The sequence below is a fragment of the Pelobates fuscus genome, chromosome 4, assembly GCF_036172605.1.
Source record: "Pelobates fuscus isolate aPelFus1 chromosome 4, aPelFus1.pri, whole genome shotgun sequence".
Taxonomy (NCBI): domain Eukaryota; kingdom Metazoa; phylum Chordata; class Amphibia; order Anura; family Pelobatidae; genus Pelobates; species Pelobates fuscus.
The window spans coordinates 43956690-43980893 of record NC_086320.1 but is presented as its reverse complement, the minus strand read 5'-3'; the positions used below and the strand labels follow the sequence as shown (position 1 = coordinate 43980893).

General features: G+C 35.1%; 1 protein-coding gene across 2 annotated transcripts in view; it reads right to left on the bottom strand.

Moving 5' to 3' along the window:
- Positions 1 to 2066: 2066 nt before the first annotated feature.
- TRPS1 (transcriptional repressor GATA binding 1) overlaps positions 2067 to 24204 on the bottom strand; it is a 242106-nt gene continuing 219968 nt past the window's right edge. For both annotated transcript variants that reach the window (XM_063450276.1, XM_063450277.1), the window contains 2 exons: positions 5219 to 5341; positions 2067 to 3307 (listed from right to left, as the gene is read on the bottom strand). In XM_063450276.1, the coding sequence (XP_063306346.1) occupies positions 2246 to 3307; positions 5219 to 5341 (1185 nt within the window). In that variant the 3' untranslated portion in view covers positions 2067 to 2245. The remainder of the gene's footprint in view (positions 3308 to 5218; positions 5342 to 24204) is intronic.

Sequence of the window (24204 nt, the reverse complement as noted above, 5' to 3'; positions counted from 1 at the left end):
CATTACTTAAAAATAAAAGACTGAAGGTAAGCTTTATCTTTTTTACTAGATAAACATATCAATAATTGTTTCAGGGCAACAATTAGTTATCATTAACAGAAAAAGAAACAAGACCTTAACAAAATTAAAGTAAGCTGCATCTATTTGTTAATTAGAAAAATGCTACCGATATATTTAGTAAATAGAGTTTTAACACTTATAATTTTATTCCTATGTTTTAAATAAACTTTCAAGCAACAATTTAGGAAAAAAATAGAACTGGCATGTCCGTTATCAGAATACCAATATACAAAATACGTAATAACACTTGAAGCTGGGATCCTACTCTTTTTGTGTCAAAAAAGTAATGTTCTATTTTTAACGTTCATTGAAATGAGACTGTTTGATTACTCGAAAGGCCAACATCAAGTTACTGTTTAAGCTAAAAATGGCTTGATATGAAACCCCTCGAGTGTGATTAAACCATGAAGATGATGGGGTATATCCATTAAAGGTCACACAGAATTGAATTTACAAATTAATTGGGCCATGTCAAGTAAAAAAAATAATAATAATACAAATAGAAAAGTTTTATAGTCAGTTTATCAATTGTGAACAAACTGTCCAGGTGGATTTAAAATAAATGAAGAGATTAATATATATATAGATACTCATGGGGATAGGCATATTTAAATATATATACATGTGTGACATGTCATGATTCCCTTTTATTCCTGAAGTTTGGTCCTTAAGGGATTAAAGCATAAAAAATATGTCAAACTTGAAAGGGTCTAAACCAATAAAATACTCTCCACATTGGGAATTGTATAATGTGTAAGCATATAGTACAGAGCATGAAATATTAACCAAGATACAAAAGAATCAAAATCAATATTTCATGTGTTTGTGCTCTATATGTTACCTTTAGCTACAGCAAACTGATACAACTCTTTACAAAGGGCAAGATCCCAATGCATTCTTTTTTGGGGGACATTTTACGCCATTATGGTCGGTCCTGTAATAATATGCTTAAAGTATATTTCTGGACAGAATGGGATGGCACACACAACACAGGGAACGGTCAAGATACCAGTGCCCCATGGCAGCTGCTGCAACAGGTTAGTGGTTACATGGTCAATGTTTCCAAACATTGGATGTAGTAACATTGAATGTATTAATGACAGTACATAACACTAAAAATATTACATTTTGAGTGTTGGCATCTAATAAAATCTGCCAGGTTTAGAGTTTAATTCTTGCAAGTTTTGGTGGCAACATTAAAAAGAAAATTAAAGAAAAAAAATTACTAACATGACTCAAGTATAAGGGTTACAGTGTTATATATTGATAGCTCAGTCTATTACTGAAGCCACTGTAAATATATATTAAAAGGTTTATCCTGCTTGATATTTATTATATAGTATTTGGACAAAAAAATTTATAATTCTGAGCTTCAGAATTTACAATGAAAAACAACCAAACTGTGGCCTCAAATAGTGATACACTTAGGAAATGATCCATTGGTTAATGTAGTCTAATGTAAAGCAATATTAATAGTCAATTTTCACTCCAACTTTGCGTACCGAACATACAGGAAAATATTTGATAGGCCTACACAGTAGCATAGCAAATATTTAGGCCCATGCATACAATTTTAATGGTTACCATATATTGCATTATACAGCAATAGCGGGCCACTCTGGTGAAATGGGAAGTAAAAAAAATAAATTGATTGCAATAATGCATATCCTTTCAGTACCACCACCATATTCAGGATCTGTGTGCAAAGTGTGTGATCATGCTAAACATGAAACCGCAACCCAACTCACTCAAATTGCACTCAGTGCTGAATGGTAAAGAAGCATTTACAGGAATATCAAAATAGGCAATGATCTTTGCTCTCACTAAAAAGACCTCCCCACACTAAAGACCTCCTAGAATGCTGTGAACTCCTATATTAAGAGGTTTATGCGGGCCATCGAAAATGCTAATATACATACATGTATATCTTGCACTGACCATAAAGCAGAACATTCAAGTGCAAAAAAAGGGATGCGATTCATCTTGCCCATCTTGCCCTTCAAACACTCAAAGGATTAATATCAATTACCTATTGTAACGTGTCAATAAAAAAATGGATAAAAAGATTATTCATGAATGATATGCTTCAAGAAGTGCATTACGGAGCCCTAATAGGAAATTACAAGCTACTGAATTTCTATTCAGACAACCTATTTCTATTTAAATTGTGCTAAGTGCTAAAGTTTTACTCTTTAGTTTTTCCATTCTTTTCAGCTTGTGCAATGTTCTTATGTAGGCCTCGCTGAATATGAGTTGTAAAGTCATACTTGTCCGTGCAAAGATGTTGGCATATACTGCATTGAAAAGGTCCACTCTCACCATGGCAACTCATATGTAGCGCATACATAACTTCATCCAGAAAGACAATGCCACAGTGCACACATTTTGTTGAAAGTTCATCTTGAGTACTCCTATCCACTTTTTCTGTTTTTGCTACAATCAACACACCATCATCCTTCGTACTCAATGGTGACTTAGTTTTTTCTTTAGCGGCTCCATTTGTTGCTGATCCAGGCCTGGAATGCTTCATTGCCAAATCTAGAGGAATGTCATTATCTGATCCAACAGTGGAATATTGAGCAGGCAGACTAAAGGTGGGGTAAGGCACATAGTTTGGGCAAGGGTTTGTTAGGCCAGGCACATGACTCAAGTAGTGTGGATTCCCAGGTACTGGCAGCTTATATTTACTCCAGAACCTTAGCCAGTCAGCTTCACTCTGGAAGTCATTGTGAACAATGGGAAGTCCAAATACCGGGTACTGATATTTTTCTATTGGACTTCCCGGAGGAGAATAATTAGGATGCTTAATGGGTCTCATGTATTTCTCTATTGGGCTACCTCTTTCTGAACTTCCTTTGCTATCAGATACAGATGAACTATTTCCTGGATCTCCACTGCTTTCCTGAGGGCTTTTAATCTGAATGTGCAAAGGTTGCATCCGTTTGTGGATATCCATAGTTTGGCTGACTATTATTGTCTGCTGAGCAGAATGGCTTTTAGTCAATGAAGCTGGGGGCTCATACTTATTCATACTAAGTTGCTGAATTTCTCTCGGGTGACCTTCTGCTGAATGGTCTTCCGACCTTCTCTCCAAAGGACTTCCATTTGCTTGTTCTTCGCTACTCCCTCTTTGATGTTTATTTAACTGTTCAGACTGTAGAGCTTCTGGGTTAAGGCGCTTCCTTGTTCGTCTCCTTATAATCTGTTCACCATTGTTCTGTTTAATTATGTTTAAAGGTCTGGGAGTCTGTAGAAGAGATAAAACACATAACTCAGAAAATAAGGTAATCTGCATTAAATGATAATATGCACTACAGAACAATCAAAAACTCTACATAAATTGTTAGTATATTGATAAAAACACACAAAATTAAGGCCAAAATTACTATCTTAAAAAAAGTTTTTAAAAAAAAAAATAAAGCATAACAGTGAATCCTTCCTTCCTGGTAAAAATCTTGTTAATATTTAATCTTCGGATTAACTTGCTTCACTGCTGTGATGCTGTACTTAACATTTAAAAGAATAGATTTTTTTTTAAGACTTGATGAAATCATTAAACTTCATGCCTCAGTCTAGAGATGTTTCAACACTTTTTTTAATATCACAAATAACTGATTTTCATTTATAACACTGTTTCTGAAGATTAAATAGAACAGTGTTTTTGTATCAGCCTTGCAGGATATAATGTATGTAACTCATTAAAACTTGTTTCACTGTACTGAAATATCCAATAACTCACATTATATTTCATATGTCCTTTTTCCTCTGCTTCTCGAGGGAAAAAAAATGTATCTAATCAGTAAAGATGACACCACTATTATTTTCTCATATAAGGCATAAAAGGGTGCTAATGAGACAACTGTGGGCTTTAAAATACAGACCACAAATAAATTGTGAATAGCAAGATGTAAACAATATGTTGCTTATACGTAACAAACAGATTTTCTTGTTTGTTTGTTTTTGTGTACATGTTTATAATGGCAATAACCTGTTCTAAATTAGTCCATGTTAAAAATTCAACTCTGCTAGCAGAAACAAAAAGAACATTTTGTTTCCTACAGATCTGAGTTTACTTTTGCGATAATATGTTTCTCAAACAGCAATGCCAAGTTTTTGCACAGTTAAAAAAACACTAAGAACAAAACTAAGGTAGAAAAATAAATCACAAAATAATTTCTCTAAAGAATATAAGTTCCATGGAACTGACACATCCGTGATAATTACTAAAATTAGAACTGTTGAGAAAAGAAATGCGAGTAGCAATATGTTGGCACCAATAACTAATTAAAAATAAAAAATCTCCAACTCAGACCTAATTAGCCCTAATTTTTCTAATTTGGGTTTGAATTCACTACAATTTGGAGTCAAGTGAACAACTTCTTTATCTTTACTTCACGAACCACAAAACTTTTAAATTGTAATATTTTTGAATGCCTGGTTTTATATTATATTCAGGATTAAGCCACACACTCCTTACATCCTCATTCTTACATCATGCATTATCAGTAGGATTAGGAGACTGGCCAGTGGTTTGTTTAATCAAAAAACATTTATATCTCACCTTAGAAAGGTAACTGGCTCCTACAAGTCACTTTTTTTTTTTTAAATAAAATAAAGGACCCAGTTATGGTCCCCATTATTAGTTTAATGCAAAACAAACCACTCCTTGCAAGTAGCCATACGAGAATGTAAGATAGCATGAATACATTTTTCTTTTTAATGAACCATGCAGGGTTAAATGTACATGCCATTGTGTTGCAAGACAAAAGTACATAAAAATATAACTTTGTGTACCTTAGATATTCATATTTTTGTAATACTTGCAAAATAAAAACATCTTCAACACAGTCATGCAAAGCTATGAGGCATATGATCCAACAATCATTGAAAGCAAACTGTTTTCTTAGCTGCATATAAGGTGTAGATTTAAAATGATTTCGCCTTTTTTTCTATTTGGCCGAAAAATTATATTCAATAAAGTAATTTAAGTACCAAGCTTTTTCAAACTCTATATATTTCTTGTAAGGAATAGACGAAGTATTGTGAGAAACACCAAACAAAATAAAATGTAAAATTAAGAGCAGAACTTGGAAGGATACGGAAATTTTTAGCAATTTATTTTCAGCAGAAATATGTTAATTTTGTTTTTTCTTCCTACCGAGTGAAGTTTCTGGTATAGGCCACACGCGTTGCATACATAGCCACCATTTGCATTCTTTCGCCAAAGTGATGTTTTTGTGGTCAGACAATTGGCACAAAAAACACCGGAACCTCTACGTCTCTGAAATATCGAGAAAGAAAAATACACGTCAATATGAGATACATTTCCTTTTTTAGCAGAGAGTGAAAGTACTTTAAAACATTTGAAAACATTTTTTTTTTTTTTTTTTAAAGAGTTGAATGCAATTTGTTTAACAGAGTTGAATGCAAGGTCTAAGGTTTACGAAAGAGTACAATATGGTGTATAGAAAAGAGTATCCATATTTTAAAGGTTTATACAGCAAAAAGTGAATTACTGCTAGTTGACAAATGAGCTCCAAACGTTTAGTCAAGGGAAGACTGTACTCGCTATAACAACTTCATCTAAATTAGTAGCCCCAAATGTTAATATTATATTATTTAGAAGGCCACCAAGCCCTCTTGGTTACTTCCTGGATCTCAAACCCTACTACATCATGATAATATATGCACATGCACAGTGCCATCATGGTCTTCCGTACAGAATCACTGCATTCGACAGATGGGTCCAGGATGACATCAGGTGGGGAGGAGCTGCAGTAGTACCAAGGGAGACTCGGCACTGAAGAGAAGGCGAGTAAAACATTTTTATTTTGTTTATATTTGTTTTGGTATAGGCAGGTAAGCTAAGTGAAGACATTTAGACTGTAATATTAGAAATACAGAAATGTATTCCTAGCGTTACAGTATCCCTTTAAACTTGACAAACTCAGGGGGGGTGGGGGGGATGTATTGTTCTGTTAACTGATGACCCAAAGCACTCTTTCACTACTACTTTTCACTGGCTTTCACTACTAACGCTGTAATTCTTATCTACACAGCTTTTCTACATACGTAACTGAAATTTATATGAACTTATAACGAAATGCTTTTTTCATGTACTGACTATTAATGCACAAATTATTTAAATATTTAAATATGCATCAGTTACAACTAAAGAAAATTAAGTTAAAAAAATGCAAACAAAAAAAAACACTGAAGAAAGATGTTCATTTTATTATAATTACTTTTATATATTAACAATGTTACATATTTTATGTACATAAAGCTTTTGCATCATGACCAACTTGTTTCTCTTATAGAAGTTTAGAACTTTATCAGAATATACGGAAATCTTAAAGTTGGGTAATTCTCAAAAGTGTGAAATCTTAGACCTTACACCAAAAAATCAAGAAAAAAATATCATCTAATTCATTCACAAATACAAGGAGAGCTAAATGCTCATAGTTACGACTGGAACCCTTGAAGCACATGTTCTACTGAATAGATAAATACATTTTAAGTAAAGATAACGGTTTATTCAACACACAGTTTGTTATGTACAGGTATTATGTACCAGTGATCAAAGCAGGGATGGCCAACAAGTAAATCCCTAGATGTCCTTGCTCTATAGGCACTACCCCACAATGCTTTGCCTATCTTAAGAATGGCAAGGCGTTATTTCTATATCATCTAGGGATCTGCCTTTGGCTGCCTCTGGATTAATGTAAAAAAAAATTCTATTCTCCCCCTCAGGTGACAAGTGCTCATCAATGCCGAGGTGATGAAAGTTTAATACTCTCCAAAGCCACAGAAAGTGCTGCGTAATGCAACTGACACCAGCAGGAAATAAGAAACTCTACTGCCCTGCATTGCATACAGTTATTTTTAAAAGTAAATAAGATTAAGAAGTGTGTTCAATGTTAAACTCACTTTAACAAAGATACATTTCTAAAAGAGACACCCGTCCAGGAAACCGAGCAAGAATTAAGTCACTTTAAATGACTTTATTATACAGAAAATTATCAGCATTTGAACTTGCGAATTTCTCAGTTTATTCCAATTTAACCAATTTATATAACTTAAGTCTGTGCTGCAGAAAATGAGTCCATTGCCAAAAAAATACAATGGATATAATTGTGCTCTGATACATTTCAAATAAAAAGCTTTCTGCAGACATAACTTTGGCCTCTAGACTGTAGAACTTTCTTGGCACTAAATTGGCATTTGATTCATCAAGTGTTTCACAATGTATCACAAAAAAACTGGGTAGAAGCCAGTTCCCTATAGAGTCCTCTTTCCATTCTAACGCAAGTGCTATCAGAGAGGTATTTCTTAGCTAAACTAATTATGAGCATACATTTGCCAATACCTGCCCACGATGACTGGTACACTGAAGAACTCTAAAACAAAGATGTCTAAGCTCGGCACTCCAGATATTTGTCAGCTAAATTTCCCGTGATGCTGAGGGAACTTGTAAGCAATGTCCCAAACAAATTAATAACTTTTTATTAATATGTCGTGCAGAATGCTTTTAAAATAAGCATCTGACACTACCATCTGATACTCCAATTCTTTATTTCAAATGGCTTTGTAACATGACGTTTGTGTTTTCTAATGAACAACGTATTAAAGTAAAAAATTCTAATTATAATTTGATACATCTAAATATACATTCTCAGTTAAATGAAAATCTGATTAATAATTAAATAAAATTCAACCTTTATTTTTTTTTAGATCAGTTGTGATATTTAGGGGTTATTTTGACTGTATTTCACTAAGAAAAAGTAAAAAAAAAAGTGTTGAAGATTGCCATTCCTAAGATTGGTCAGTTTTCATCCACACGCATGTTCTCATGCAATGCAATAGGCACACGCAAAAAAAAAAAAAAAATGATCAGATATAACATTGACACCAATCATTTTTAGAAGATCATCCATACTTATTTTGTATTCTCGTGCAAGAGTGGTGGCAAGTATCCAAAAATGTTAACCTCTACTTCTACACAGACATTGAGAAATTTGTCACACAATATAAAACCTCACAAGCAACAAATGTGCTCTCAATGTAATATTCACAAGAAGAAGAAGGACATTCATGGATAAAATCTTTAGACTTAGTTGTCTTATGTAGATTACATTATTTAAAAGCATACATAGACCCGTAGCCCTGACAATTAATAGTAACAGATCATGATAATTCTTTATAGCGTGCAATGTATGTGGATTCTGGTAAGAAACTTTTCCACTTGATTAGAGTTATCCTGAGAGAAAGAGACTCAAAGACCAAACAACCATTAATTAAACATAGTGCCTACTTTCTTTCAGTCTGCTGTGTGATTTTAAAGTTAGACAAACAATAGGCTGGGACTGAACACAATCGCTTGGAAATATATCTGCCAGAGGCAGCAATGCATAATGAAAATTAACATGAGCCATGTTAAAATAATTATTGAAATCCATAGACTGGACTAATGCTCTTTGTTACACTACCAAAGTTTAAGCAAATGCCGTGAATTCAAAAGTGTGACACAATCACAACAAAAAGGACAATTTTTCCAATATGTAAAAAACAAACAAACAAAAAAAAAACCAATAAAGAGGATTGCTTTTATCAATTAATGCCATGCGTACAATGATACATTTGGACAATCTATGACAAAAATATAAATGTATGATATGTAGTAGCAAAAGTTAGATGGACAATTCCAGACTGGATTTGATCCTTTGTATTTTAGTGCATCAAAGGGAGAATGCATTCAGAATCGTAAAAAATAATGTAAAAGAAAAAAAAAAGATACTCACATTTGAAGTTCCTGCATTTCATTGGAAACTGAGTGTGGAAGGGAAGGGATTTGAGCTTACTAAACTTCCTATAGCACTACTAAACATTTTCCATAACAGTCGTTTGTAGGCACAACAACAGTTTTTGGGAGTTGTAGTACAATCGTCAGCCTACTGTTGTAGATAGCTAACAGCTGGACTACAACTCCCAGAAGTCATGTCACCATATAGAGCAGCAATAAAGTAACTGTTACAGAAGCAACAATGCATGCTGCTTGGTAAAAGTTGGAACAGACAGCTTCCATGATGCTTTGTAGGCCTTTTGAATGACAAAGCATCATGGAAGCTGTAGTTTTAAAACATCTAGTGATCCACCTTTTGAGCAGGACGAGGAAGGAGGGGATGAACAGGGGAGGGAATTAAAAAAAAAAGATGTAGAGAGGCAAGGAAGGAAGGTGACAGTTTCCCTTTGCAATCAGTGCTTCACAGGGAGAAACTCATTGTGCCTGTCACCAGCACACTGTGAACACTGATTAACCCCTTTTTTCACAGAATTGACATTGGGCACCCCAAAAAAGGTTCAAGTAGAAGCACTGCACACACAGACTTCTATCACCATCACCACTTCTGAAAGCAGTGCAAGCTTTAGCTCCTTATCATCTAAGCTGACATCACCCATGCCCCGCAATCCATTGCTTCTCATAGAAAAACTTTAATGTTTTAAAATGACAGGACTCATTGAGATGAAGTGCTCTGGGTGACTTTAGAGATCCTTTAAGGGGTTGCATTACAAAAGAAAAGTTAACTCATGCCTGCTACAATGCATGCTATTCTAAGAAGAAAAGGGTAATATTATTATTATAATTAATATTTATAGAGCGCCGTCAAATTCCGCAGCGCTTTACAATAGAGAAGTCACTTTTAAAATATAAAAAGGATTGCACTGATAAAGATACTAATTCTCTTTTCACGTTCTAATTTTGTAATTATTTCATCTATATATTGTACAAGACAAATGGCTAACCTAAGGATAGTATATTGAGATATTAAAAATGTAGGAATAAAAATGATCATTCTTCTTCTACATCTAGGTCTGGCAGCACAGCCCAGCATGCAAAAGGTCTGAGCATATGTGAACTTAACCCAGCATCCTTTGCAATCTGTCCCAAGAGCATAACATTCCAATATCTGCATGATTACGAAAAGTTACATGATAGCAACAGAATGGGCTTTTTCCAACAACGAGTCCCTTAGGTAGTGTGAATTATTGCCACTTGTTCATGAGTTAGTTGCAAAGGTATTAACTGTGAACAATTACATGCTGAGTAAAACTATGAGAACCCTTGAGATCTGATGCTGAAAAGCCCCAGAACCCAACGCTGGAGGCTTGACAGGCCCAAAGTATGTATAGAGACATATTAAAGGAAGGTGATATTCTGTTATTTATACAATTTTCATGCCAAGCTATATGCAATGTGTATTCAGGTTGTTCCAAAAAGTTAGATGTTTTTTCTCTCACAAATCACGGGTCTTAGAATAAATTGAAACATATATTTTTGATGTGCAAAATCTTATAATTTAACATTGGGCTGAATATTACCCTTAACCCCTTAAGGACACATGACATGTCTGACATGTCATGATTCCCTTTTATTCCAGAAGTTTGGTCCTTAAGGGGTTAAAGAGGCTCTGTCACCTCAAACTTACCTTTCTCCCATTGTATCCTCTTCTCTTCCTCTTCCAGAATCTGTTCTTCTTTTCTTTATTTCTGATCTATTTTTCTTTAGAACAACTGACTTAGTAGGGACTACTTTGTCTTATGTGTTCCTACACTTGGCAATTGTGACAATGGCTGGAGTTTACAGCAAGCTTCACCCTTTGTTAACTAGACAAAAGAAGGGGAACTTGCCCAAGTTCCACCATTTTGTCACAATTGTCAAGCGTAGGAAAAAAAATACATTTGTCTTATGTTTTAAAGAGAAATAGATCAGAAATTAAGAAAAGCAGAACATATTCTGAAAGAGATGAGGAAACAATACAGCAAGTAAGCCTGAGTTGACAGAGACACTTTAGAGTAGATCTGGCACTACAAATAAACTTTATCTAATCAACTTCTACATAGCTCCCTGTGTCTGAATCTCTGTTTACATTTGCTTTTTTTTTTTTTTTTCACTAGCACTCATGTTTCTTTTATTTTTATATATTATTTATATATTTATATATTTATTTTTATATCTTAGCAACACCCTCCTGTCAATATACCTGAGCCCAGTGGTACTTCGAGCATACTCCTTCTTGGAGTGATTATAATGTTTTCCACCTAGGATTAGAACCCACTACATGATAAAGAGAGGCCACTCTACCTGCAGTTACTACAATTTGATCTGATACCCCGCCTTGTACTCTGTATATTGTGTACAGTGGTAGCTGCGCTTTAGATCTGGTTCCGGTGGATACTCTTTATACTCGCTTACATTAGCCCCACATGTCTAGATCATCTCTCCAATAGCCTGTATTCAAAGCTTAGACATGTTAGCCATACCGGTTTATCTTATAATATAAAAATGTGCTGAAATATCGAATTGCCATGCAAATCTTACACCATGTTTTCTGACGTACTTGCTCATGGTGTTGCAAGCCTGCCTGTATTCTCATTGCACGATAAAAATAAAGAATAAAAAAAAAACGACATCCAGTTCTCATTATGATATGTCTTTATAGCTTATCAAAAACAGAATACAGAAAGATTAACAGTATTTTGTTGCTTTTTGTTCCACATTGTGACATAAGGATTCAGAAAGTAGACTTAGATGGTGTTTTCTGCCAAAAAAATCTCACCCATCTTTCTCATTAACATGCTACTTTTTTTCTTAACTTATGTTACTTTATTTCTTTGGCAAAGGGAAATATGCACATACAGCCATTAAAAAATAAATTATCTAACATCTAACAGTGATTTCCAAAAAATAACACTATATTTTTGTAAGTAAAAAAAAAAAATACATTTTGTTTTCCCAATAACTTGATTAAAGCAAGATTTCCATAGAATCAAATTGACTGCCACTGAACACATCTAATGTCATGCACGACGGCAGCAAAGAAACCGGTTTTCGCGTCCTGCTGACCTATTCACGCCAAATCCAGCAACACCATGAAAACTTGTTTTCTCCTATTCTAAATGGTTTTCTTGCTGCGGAACAGACTAAATCTGCCTCGAACAATTGGAATGATTCCTCTTATCTTGGCTGACAAAGTCATGAAATATTTGTGTTTCTAATCATTCATGCTAATTTAATTTTCCAATAGAACTGACTAAAATGGGTGAGATGAAGCACCTCCATTTAAGGAAAGGCACACTACCTCACAAATCACATGAACGGCTGCCCTTGGGTACATTCAAAGCAAACAATAGGCTGAGATGGGCATTTTGCCATTCAAGAAAAGGCCTTTTCTGCACTTGAATTGAAAAAGTACTCAGATGTGACAATGGAAAACAAAAGACCGCGATGAGTTTGCACCCACTGGAATGCTAACCCACTGCTAACTACTGGAGATTTAAGACTGATAGAGAAAAGAAAGGGTTAAAAGTTGATGAGGAGAGGGACAAAATGTAATTAAAACTACCACCAATAACATCAAACCATTATTTTTTGTTCATATGCAGATGAACAGTACATAATGCAGAACAAGTACAGAACGTACTGAAATCTCAAAGCAAGAACAAATCTTTAAACTTTCTGAATGGTCTCATTTAGAAAAAAAAAAAACCACAAGGTTGTTCTTTAACCTGTGATAACTTGCTAGTTACAAGACACTGTAAGAAAACCAATCATGATACATATAGATAATATATAAGATACAGAAAGTGAAACCAGTGCTATGAGAGGGGTCTCTGGACACAATACATTAAGGGATTTAGTAATGTCTCCAGAATCACAAGATGACATTATTTCCCCTTTAGCATCATGTATCATTTTTATCTCTTTTTTTTAAGGCAACATTTAGTCCCCTTTAGTCTTAGGGTTGCACTGGACATGTATGTTGATTTAATTTGAATGACAGAGGGGATATGCTATACCTAAGTGCCCAGGCTGTTATTGGCATTAACCATAGTAGTCAATGGGACAATTATGAACTTGGGTCATAGCCCCGGTGTTTGAGGCTTTAACTCTAAAGTCTCACATTATTGTAATCACCAGTGATACGGATTATGTTCTTGGCATACCCACCTGCTTGTGTTCCAGATTTATAAATAATATTGACAGGTGTGGTATTACCTTGCACATGGGTGAGTAATTCTATCACCGCAAGAACATAGCTTAGGCATTCTACTCACAAAGAAACAGATAATGAGGTAGCACATCCAGCTAGGAAGCATAATGAGGCAACAAAATCCATTCCTACTTTCCAAAAGTGTAGTCATGAAAAATAATCAAACAAACATATTCCGAGAGAAGCCACCTAAAAAAAAAAAAAAAAAAAAAAAAAGGCTTCCTGTTGCAGTTGCTGCCAATGTTCGGCCACACTGATAGTTACTGTACGCAAACTATTATTTAATCAAACACAGCTTACACGATCGTATTAGTCTCACTCCTGCTGACAACTTGAATTAAAAGTCTTTTTACTTTATAATAAAAAACACGGACTGCTACAATTGCTGGTCAACATCTGGTTGCAATCTCTAGCATGTACAGCATCGATTTTCCAGTTTAATGAAGATGTATACTTTGTTTCTTGCTGGGCAGGATGAGTACAGTGTGTAAACATTTGTCATACACTCCTTCCCGTGAATACTCATGTATATCTTTATTTACATGGAATCTACAGGTTTACTCAGTAATATTTTTTTTTTCTCTGTAGAACTACCATCAGATATATCTCATGTCTCTCTCTTAAAATCCCGAACCCCAGAAGATTTATTTCACCCAAAGCCCAAAGGAGGGGGCTATAAATTAAACCTAGCAATTAAATATACATCACTGTTACTTGAAAACAAGACAAAACATGATTTTGGACATTTTAATAGTGATCTATATGTATATATAAAAACACATATATATTATACATTAAGAGGAAAGGTCAAGAAAGAGACAAAAGAGAGGGGGGGTGTAATAAATAGGAAAAACAATATGAAGTAACAATATTTTGACAATATCTCCCTTATCTTCTTATTTGCCAAAAGATGGTTGGATCAGTCAAAACTATGCAAGGTCATTTGTAAGTAGGACCAGAGTCATTTCAATATTACATGCTACTTCCAAAACACTAAGATATCTGCACTAGCCTGGTAATAGGTGGTGAAATCATGAGCTTTAGGTGGAAGCCAGAAAATTATCTGTAATTTAATGATATCTGACCTCATATGCATATTATATTATTATTATAAATATTATATATTTTTATTAGCATTTACTGTATATAGTACCGACATATTGCACAGCATTTCTACTATCATAAAAAACTGGTTACTAAGAGCTGAAGGATGACCTGCTCAAAGAAAGCTTACAATCTACAAGGATTTGATGTAGGCGAATATATATCGCTATAGGACATAATCACTGATCTAAGCAAAAAATATATATTTTGTAGAATGCCAACTTATATGCTGCTTTGCCATTCTTTAGTAGTTTGATACATCACAAGATCTGCCACTAGCTCCCCATGTGGAAGAAGTGCGTTAATGTGAGAATGTATTGCTCGGTTATTGCTGTACAACTACCTTCATACAGCAATGCGCATGCCCACGAGAATGTGGCTGTTACGCAAGCAAGAATGCAGAGCTGTAAAACCATCAAATGGCATTTCTAAGGACAAAGCGTTGTCTGCAACGACTTTGTAAGAGAAAAACACATTATCATTTGTTTCCTATATTAAATACTTGGTTCCATAGCGTGCACCATGGATAAGGAAATTAAAAAAAACAAAACAACAACAAAAAATACATGACAGATAAGCTTCAAGATTTATTTTTGTTTCTCCTGAGAATGTATGAATAGAACAGAAGTGGAAAGATTAGGTATACACACAGTAGAAGGTGTACTTAAAAGAAAAGTATATATATTTCTCAACTAAGGAATTGTATATAGAGGAAAGTATAAACATCAACAGTTTCTCAAGAGAATAGATTGATATGAAGAGCAGACTTGTGTAAAATGTATTCTTTCTGAAGAATACTGCAGGACGTGCTACTGTGCTCATTCAATGCTCCTTACATTTTCTTTAGGAAGGAAATTGTGTGAGATTTTCTTAAATTGAATGACATACAGACAGACAGAGATAGCTAGATAGCTAGACAGACAGACAGATAGACGATAGATAGATAGATAGATAGATAGATAGATAGATAGATAGATAGATAGATAGAAGCACAGATACAGCTATAAAAAGATTTTAGACTAAAGTGTATAAATATGACTGTCTGAAAGGGGGAATGGAAAAGCAAGTAATTTATTTGTAAATTTCAATATATATGAATTTTAAAAAATAATGAGAGGGTATATTATAACATGAACATTATAATAATGTATAAAAAAATTTTGATGACAATGTTTCTGTCCAAATAGGTACAAAATATCTAGACCTTCCACTTTAGCTACATCATAGTAGAGGGGTAGGCACCTGGTGGACATAAATAAGTGTCAAACCATTAAAAAATACTTTGAATCCTTACAATAGTACTATGCCAGAGGACTCCAGGCACCATAACCACTAAAAAGAGCTATAATAGTTATGGTATTTAGATTGTCCTTTTAACACGCTTTATAGGTGTCTAGTCATTAAAATTGTATAGTATAGGAAAGCAGCCATATGAGTTTCAACAGCACTCGATGTATAGGCAACCATGAATCATACATCAACAGGCAGCTTTTAATGCTTGAAACATGTACCTTAAATGGATGGGCGCCAATTCCAAAAAGCACACATCTACCTACTGGCTCCACCAAATTCCCTGCCTCTCACTATCATACGCCTACAACCTTGACAGATCAGCATGTACACTCCTACACCTGTGTTATTATAGTTTCATATTTGTCTGCTGTTGATCTCTTTTGCTTTTTTTCTCTTCATAATTCTTATTATTTAGACAGAGATCGAACATTTTCATTACAAACTATTTCATTACTATCTATTCATTGTCCGGCTGTGTATAGGAATTCTAACAATGTCTGGACTATACAGCACTCTACATTTGTTTTGTTATACCTTTTTGTAATTTTTTTACATGTGTATATGGATGTTGTTTTGTTTACGTTAATATAAAACACCCACAAGCCAAAAAAAAAAAGCATATTAGTAAACATATTAGTAACACATTTTAAAAAAATCTTGAAAATTAAGCCACCAGTGACTTTTAGGACACCGTACAAAGTGTGGTACACAGTGATGTACTCCCCATTTTCGCCACTTTCCCTCCTAATCTTCTTTTATATTTCCCTACAAAGATTCACTGATATTCAAGGAGTCAAAGAAAAGTTTAATGTTGATTATCTTTAGTAAATAATAATTGTCATCGTCTGATCCTTCGCCCTTTTGCATTTCCCTCTTGCTGGGAAAGAATCACAATAATATATATCTTTGGAGGGAGAACGTCTGAGGTTCCTGTCTGTTTTGCTCCTGTGTTTAAGGTCCCTTGCTGCAAAACAAACAAACAAGGACACTCCCTTTCTTCGGGCATTATACCTTGCAGATTACCAAGAACGCAATGTGTGTTATCGCCACACTCTTCTCATATTGATGTCTAATATAATATGACATTCACCTCAATATCAAAAAAGCAAAGTCATTTGTGCCAAAATGGTAAACATTAATTGAAAACAAAACTTAATTTCTGTTCTGCTACTCTGACAAAATAATTCTGCATCATTCTCAACCAGCACAACTTATTAGGCATGATGGAAGTCGCACTGCGTTGCAGCTGGACTAACAAAAGGTGCCCAATTTTGAGTGGAGTCAGTTTAAACATTTAAATAAAAGAACCTCAAGTCACTAACTTTACATCTAAATCAGAGATCTCAAAACAGATCATTTTAATTTCTCTTGTCAATGTAGATTATTAACCTGCTGATGTGGGAGCTGACATTACTCAGTGCCCCCCGCATCTCTCTGCCCAACGCTGGCGCACATTTGGGATATAATCTCACTTTGGAATGAAAGCATTTTTAATGAATACGTCAACTGCTCTGATCTGAGTCTTCTACAAGGAGAAACTTTAATAAGGAAGCAATCAAACCTCAATATACACTTTAATAATTAGTCATGTGCTATTAAAATCTAATTGATGCATGAGTGCTTCAGTGGCTGCAAGTAAATGAATTAATTGCTTGTTTAGCATGTGCTGGCCACTAGGGTCTACGGATAGAGAAGACGCTCTATTCTAATATGTGTGTCTCAGGGACAGTTAGTTTTGTGGCTTACTAGCTTAATGTGGAAATGTTACAAAAGAAAAATAAATTAAGTTTCATTACTTATAAAATAATTCACCAGTGTATTCGCTATTGTTTTTGAGTATGCACTGGGCATACAATACTAAGATAATTCACAACAGCGAGACAACTATATCTGAAATAATAATAAGCAGGGAACGGTACAGTTCAGTTGTCATCACATATGGTGATATATATTTGGATACTTTGTCCTAAGTTAACTGCACGTTTGATTCTATTTTGTCTCCCTGTTTTTATTTTTTGAACAGAATTAAAATATTTGGCCACTAAAAGGACTGTCTGCAAAAACTGATGTCAGTGCAAATCATCACTTATTTGATGATATTATGTGTTGAATTTAAAAAAGCAAACCACTACCTAGTATGTGTGTCTTCCATTGTTTAAACAACTTTATAACTGCCCAAGAGAAAAAAAAAGGTTCTTTAGCCTACGGCAGAGATAGGCAACCTTTGGACTACATTACTGCATTATAGGTGATGTAGCCACAACATCTGGCGTACAGAACGCTGTCTACCCCTTGTCTATGGTATAAGTTCCCATTAGTCAAATATTTTGGAGCTAGGGCTGTTATCACAACTGTACTTTATGATATAGAAAGGGTTTTAGTATTAGGTTAAATTACATCGGTTTAGCACCTCATTAGTGTTCAATTTACAAGATGTAATTCAATATCAAGTATCATGATTTACACAAAAATGGCACTCTAATAAAGGCATGAAAGATAGATCTACCCTCATAACTGATCAAGCATTGTAGCAAATGTTTACTACATCTAAAAAAGTGGAGGTTTCTGGACCCTGCCTTAAAGCACGGGATTCTGTCATGGTGGCATCAAGAATAGTCAATGCTGTCTGCTCTGGCTTTAGCATTTTTGATTCAGTCAAAATGGTAGTCACTATCGACATAATAAACAGGAGGGTGTTTGGGCAACTGAAGCATGAAGGCCTCAACAGTAAAGAGTTCCAGAAGGTAAGGGCAGTGTGGCTGAATGCCCTGGAACCTGAGTCTGCCTTTATTCTTGGCACTGACAGGAAGGATTTGCTGGCTGACCGAAGTGAACGGGATGGAATGTAGGGTGCCAGGAGCTCTTTCAGGTACTGTGGGCCTTGATTGTTTAAGGCTTTGAAGGTTAGCAGGCCAATTTTAAAATATGTTCACCATTTAATTGGAAGCCAATGCAGGGAGTGGAGAACAGGTGTTATGTGGCAGGAGCGAGTTTGATTGGTCAGTAGTCTGGCTGCTGTATTTTGTACAGTCTGAAGGCGATGGAGTTATTTTTCTGGGAGGCCCAAGTAAAGTACAATGCAGTAATCTAGCCGAGAGGATACAAATGCATGGATTAATGTTGGCATATTATCCGGTGGAATTAAGTGTTGTATCCTGGCTATGTTTTTCAGATTAAAGTAAGCAGATTTTATTACTGAGGAAATCTGCTGTTTAAATGATAGACCAGAGTCAATCAGCACTCCGAGGTTTCGTACCTTTGATGAGTTTAGAGTCTCCAAGCTCCAGGCCAGTTGGGTGATCATGGGATATTTTTGTTGCCCTGGGTCCCCTCACCAAGAGCAACTCTATTTTGTCCTAGTTCACTTTAAGCCAACTAGCATTCATCCATTCTATGAGGTCTGCTAAGCAACTGTTGGTATCTGGAGCAAAGGAGAAGTAGAGTTGTGTGTCATCAGCCTAATAATGATACCTTAGGCCATGTCGCCTAATGATGTCCACCAGTGGTAGCAAGAAAATTGCGAATAGCATGGGAGACAAGATAGACTCTTGTGGAACTCCGCAGGCCAGTTCTGTTGGTGCCGATGAACTTAATCCTGATGTTACTCTCTGTGATCTACCAGTGAGGAAAGATTATGACCAAGGTAGATTCCGCTGAGGAAGTGCCTTAAAGACACAAAATGTGTTAGCATCCTTTACTTGTTGCTCCCTTTTTATTTTTGTTTTGATATGATGGTACAGAGTGCTTTTAGATTATAAGTGCCGATTGAGGCTCTTTATTTTTTTTCCCTTTTGGTAACTGATAATCTTGACATGATTGTTATCTAGTCCAAGAAAGAGTATTTTGTTATGCAAGGTTCTACTATTTTTAAACATGCTTATAGAATGTTTTGAATGTCTCAGTCATATCAAGCCTTGACATATCAAGGCTTTACGTAAAAATAGAATGTCAGCAAAAGAACATAAAGCAATCAAGCACGTGTTAAGATAAAATAATGCCATCACAAGCCTCTAGAGACATCTTGTGGTTTTCTAGGTTTCTTAAACCCCTGATACATTATTTCCCGTACTTACAGTTTGCAGAGAGAGAAAATTAAATAGAGATGTACGTATCCATACACAAAAAAACAAATATAAATTTTTTGTTGGGTTGTATAAATGTGTAAATTTTCATTCTGCTCAACACTGAATAGCTACAGTGGTGATTCTAACTATGTATAAGGTCAGTCTCATCAAATATTTAGTATGATAAAAAAAAAAAGTCCGGATATAAATTATTTCATTATACCAATCATTGTCACAATGTTAGGTAAGGATGGGGCATGAAGCAGATGCTCACTCGGAATTCTGAGCAAGAAATCAAACTGTAAAAATATTCATGATCGGGTTTTGTTTCATCACATCAACCTAATGAAATGTGATTTTGGTTTGACAGCAGAATAAATGTTTTAGAAGTGCTCGTTTAATAGTATTTCTAAAATATTACACCCATTAAATCATAAGCACTCCGGTTCTGTATCACCGTGTTAAAAATCACAGGAAGCCAGAGAAGATGATGCAATTAAAATGTCTGAATCTCTTTAAAACATCCTCAAATGCATGGAAGCTGATCTAGTAGTATTATTATGGCTGTTTATCAAATGTTAAAAAAGGACACTTGCGCCAATTAGTATGACATTTTGCTTACACATGTTCAGTACAATTTCCTAATGACATTCACCTAATTCTTCGTGCCCAACTGAATAGTCAACCTTGTTATTCTGTGACAGACAGCTTCAATGTATGTAAACAAATCTTGAATGATTACAACTGCAAAAAGTAAGACGTGCGTTTCAATAAAATAATAATAAAATAGAGCAAACAAAAACAGAAAAGGATCATACTGTATTGCCATCATCTTGTTTTATTAAAAGTAAACATAATTAATTGCATTAATTAATTAATGCAAAATATTAATTTGTATCTGCACCCCTTAAATTAGAGGGGCAAAGGTTTAAAAATGATCAGAAACTATTATTTTACTAAAAGGGTAGTGGATGCATGGAATTGCCTTCCAGATGAAGTGGTAGAGGTTAACACAGTGAGGGAGTTTTGAGCATTCGTGGGATAGGCATAAGGCTATTGTAGATATAAGATAAGGCCAGGAATGAAAGTATATAGAAAATTGGGCAGACTAAATGGGCCGAATGGTTCTTATCTGCCGTAACATTCTATGTTTCTATACAGTAAACCAGGCCAACAAATACCAATAAATAAATAAGCATAATCGCTAAGGAACAAGTTCCCATAACTGTTCCCTCCCATGTTATATGGTTATCCTCTATCCACTGGTGGGTGGGTTCTAGTTCCATAGCCATCCTTTATAGTTAAAGCTGATTATTTACGAATTGTCCATTCTGGATACCTTTGGTCTTTTGGAGTTGTGGATAATTCTTGCTAGATTTGATTATATTGGGATTCCTTTTATATTCTATGTGGATTTCTCTGTGGACTTTTGGCTTTGCACTTGTGGTTGTGCGTATGGACTTGCTATTATTTACTGGACTGAAGTTTACTATTTATGGTCCCAGAGGAAAGTATATGAAAACATTATCTGCATTGTGCACTTTAATAATGTACAATAAGTGTGTAGTAATAATTTAGTATAGGTAATACTTCATGCTAATCAATCCTAGTGACAGTGTCTAAGCCTGTCACTCAAGTCACTGGGACTGATGAGGCAGACTACAGGCCCTAAAGCCTGACTAATCAATCCCAGTGACTTGAGTGACAGGCTTAGACATTGCATTCACTGGTATTGATTATATTACACCACTATATATAATAAATTATTGTTAAACACTCATCATACATTATTAAAGTGCACAACACAGATACTTTGTGTTTTCATACTTTCCTCTGGGACCTGACTTAACGTCAGTGTGTGTATATGTGTCTGTACGACTGTGTGTATGTGTGTCTGTATGACTGTGTCTGTATGTGTATGTGTATATGTATGACTTTATCTGTATGAGTATGTGTATGTGTGTTTGTATGAGGGGATTGAGTGACAGCTATATACAATAATCTAGGTCCATTTTTTAGAAAGAACCATCACCAAGACTGCTATGGACCTGCAACAGGTTTCTTGGGCAACCTCTTCTTGGCCAGTACCTATGTTACCCTGGAGCCGGCTAAAGTGCAGAGTTTTAGATGCCTGCACCAAATATGGTTTTGCCCAGTGTATATCTTATTGCATTCTTCACGTACTATAAAGGTGGTTATACCTGGAAACGTTAGTCCAGACTCCAGAATCCTTCCATATAATAATAATTATTTAATGGTTTAGGCATTGTAATGCAATAGTACAGTTTAAATTTGCTGAATTAGTAGAGACAATACTTAAACTGATGCCCGTGCCTGAACAGTGTAAGATAGATATTTATGTGTTATACCAACAGCAGCCGGGCAGCAGAATGACTGGCATGCTCCATTCTGGCTCACTTCCTCCATATCCTGAAGCATACTTTCATGCTGATTTACCGTTTAAGGGAGAAAGGTTTATTTATGAGCATTTGCATAGCTACATAGATAATTATATGTTATTATAGTTTTTATTAGTAACATTATATAAAATGCTAACATTTTCCTTAGTACATTAAAACTATACAATGGGGTTATTCAACAACTAGTAATTGACAAACAAAGAGAAAGTTGACAGAAATAAGTAAAAACAGTCCTTGTCAAATGAGCTTACAATCTAGGAGAAATTGAAGTAAGGAACACATATATTTGTAGATGCTTGTTATTTATTGTATATATACATTTATTTATTTTTTAAATCAAGTCTGACATGATTTTTTTGTGCCTATATTTAATCCCCCCTCTTATTTATGTGTTTTCAGGGGCAAACTAAAATGATGAAACACTTAAACAAGTTTTAAGAAAATGAAATACAAAGACTAACTTTAGAAATTTAGAGATTTGGCCCCAGATCTGTAACCTAACTGACTCTGTGTCGACCAACACCCAAAGCCATTTACTATTCCCATCACTAACTTTGCCTGCAAAAACCCATAGCCCTGTTTTATTATGAATCACCTCCCTCCTCACAAGCAAAGCATGTGGTTCTGATCCGATGTTTGGAAATCAATAGGACCTGTCTGGCAGCCTTGTGAAGGATTGGTGAAGAAGAAATTGTATTGAGTCTTGGCATGCTGCAGGCAATTGTACGACTCCGGGGACATAGGGGAAGGATGAAGTTATTTTTCAAAATCCTAAATCTGCTTCTTAACTACAGAGAATCTGGCAAAATGTGATTATATATTCTGAATGCAGTAGATAAAACCAAATAACAAAAACATGAATTCTGCTTTTTCATTAAAATAACATAAAACCAGTTCCATAACAGACAAATTAAAGTATTAGTACACCCAATCTGCAAAGGAAAAGGCAAGTACTTTCATAAAAACACTACATCATTTAAAGGAAGTCCCCAAAGATTTTCTACATCCTGATTAATGCAACGCTAATCACAGCCTGTGGTCCAAAATTCCCAATCAATCACGCAAAATTGGGTTAACACGTCTACATATGTTGCTCTAGTAATGTGCTAGTCAACTCTGGCAGAAGATATTCTTTCAAGAAAGTGGGGCTAATTCATTTGTTTTCACCTTAGCGTTTTGTTATGGTGTACAGGCAACAAGCCTCATGTGGCCTTCCTAATCTGAAAATGAGCCAACAGAAAGAACGTGCTCAGAAGTGTTGAAAGAAAGGCCTATTCTCTGCCCAGGGAACTTCAGCTAATACAGGAAATGAACACAAGTTTTCTGTAAGCCATCCAGCTTCTGAATCAGCTGTTCCTTACTCAAAGTCTCTTTTTACAAAAAAAAAAAAAAAAAAGCGTTGGCTGCCAAATATAAGAAATACACAGACACGTAAAAAAAGTATTTTCTTCCTTGTTTCAGTGTCCATTTAGAGCTGTGCAAATCTAGCATGAGATGTAATCTGCTTTGTTTTAACAAGTGTAAATTATCAAAGTTTGCATATCAAATTAAACTCAAGGAATTCTGGGCTTGTTTCGGAGTTGAATCCAAAGAGGCCCTAACTCCCTGCGTTGTAATTGGCAGCCGGCCAGGTTTTGTAATAAAGTGTTAAGCAGAAGACAGGAAATACTAGAGAAGTCGAACAATGTTATGACAATGTTTATAAGTTTTACAGTCAGGCCTGGCTGCACATCTGCACAACATCAGTCTCTGGTCAGGCCCACAGAGAGGAAACCATTTTTTCTTTGGCAACGATTTGCTCAGCCAGATGTTATCACATCAACTGATATCTTTTCACAGACCAGAAGAAGAAAAAAAGTTTTTAAAAAAAAGTCTTCTTTACATTTCAAAAGAGGAAATGGGAGGCTCTTGTTTGTAAGAAACAGTACAATAAATTAATTGAAGCCTTCATTCGATTTACCATGACAAGATTTCTTAGACAATGGATTGTTTCTCTTTGAAGCGATAACATTAAATCTACATCTTGTGCATAGGAAACAGACGCAAGCTGTGCCGTAGAAAAATAGCCTTTATGGGCGTTCTTGTCGAGAAGTCTGGAATGCCTGCATGTATCTCAACTGTCTGTGAAATTAGACAGTCACCTGAAAACTATTTATAAGGATTGAACACTATCATTCAAGTATGCTACGTACAAGAGTCTATAATTTGCTG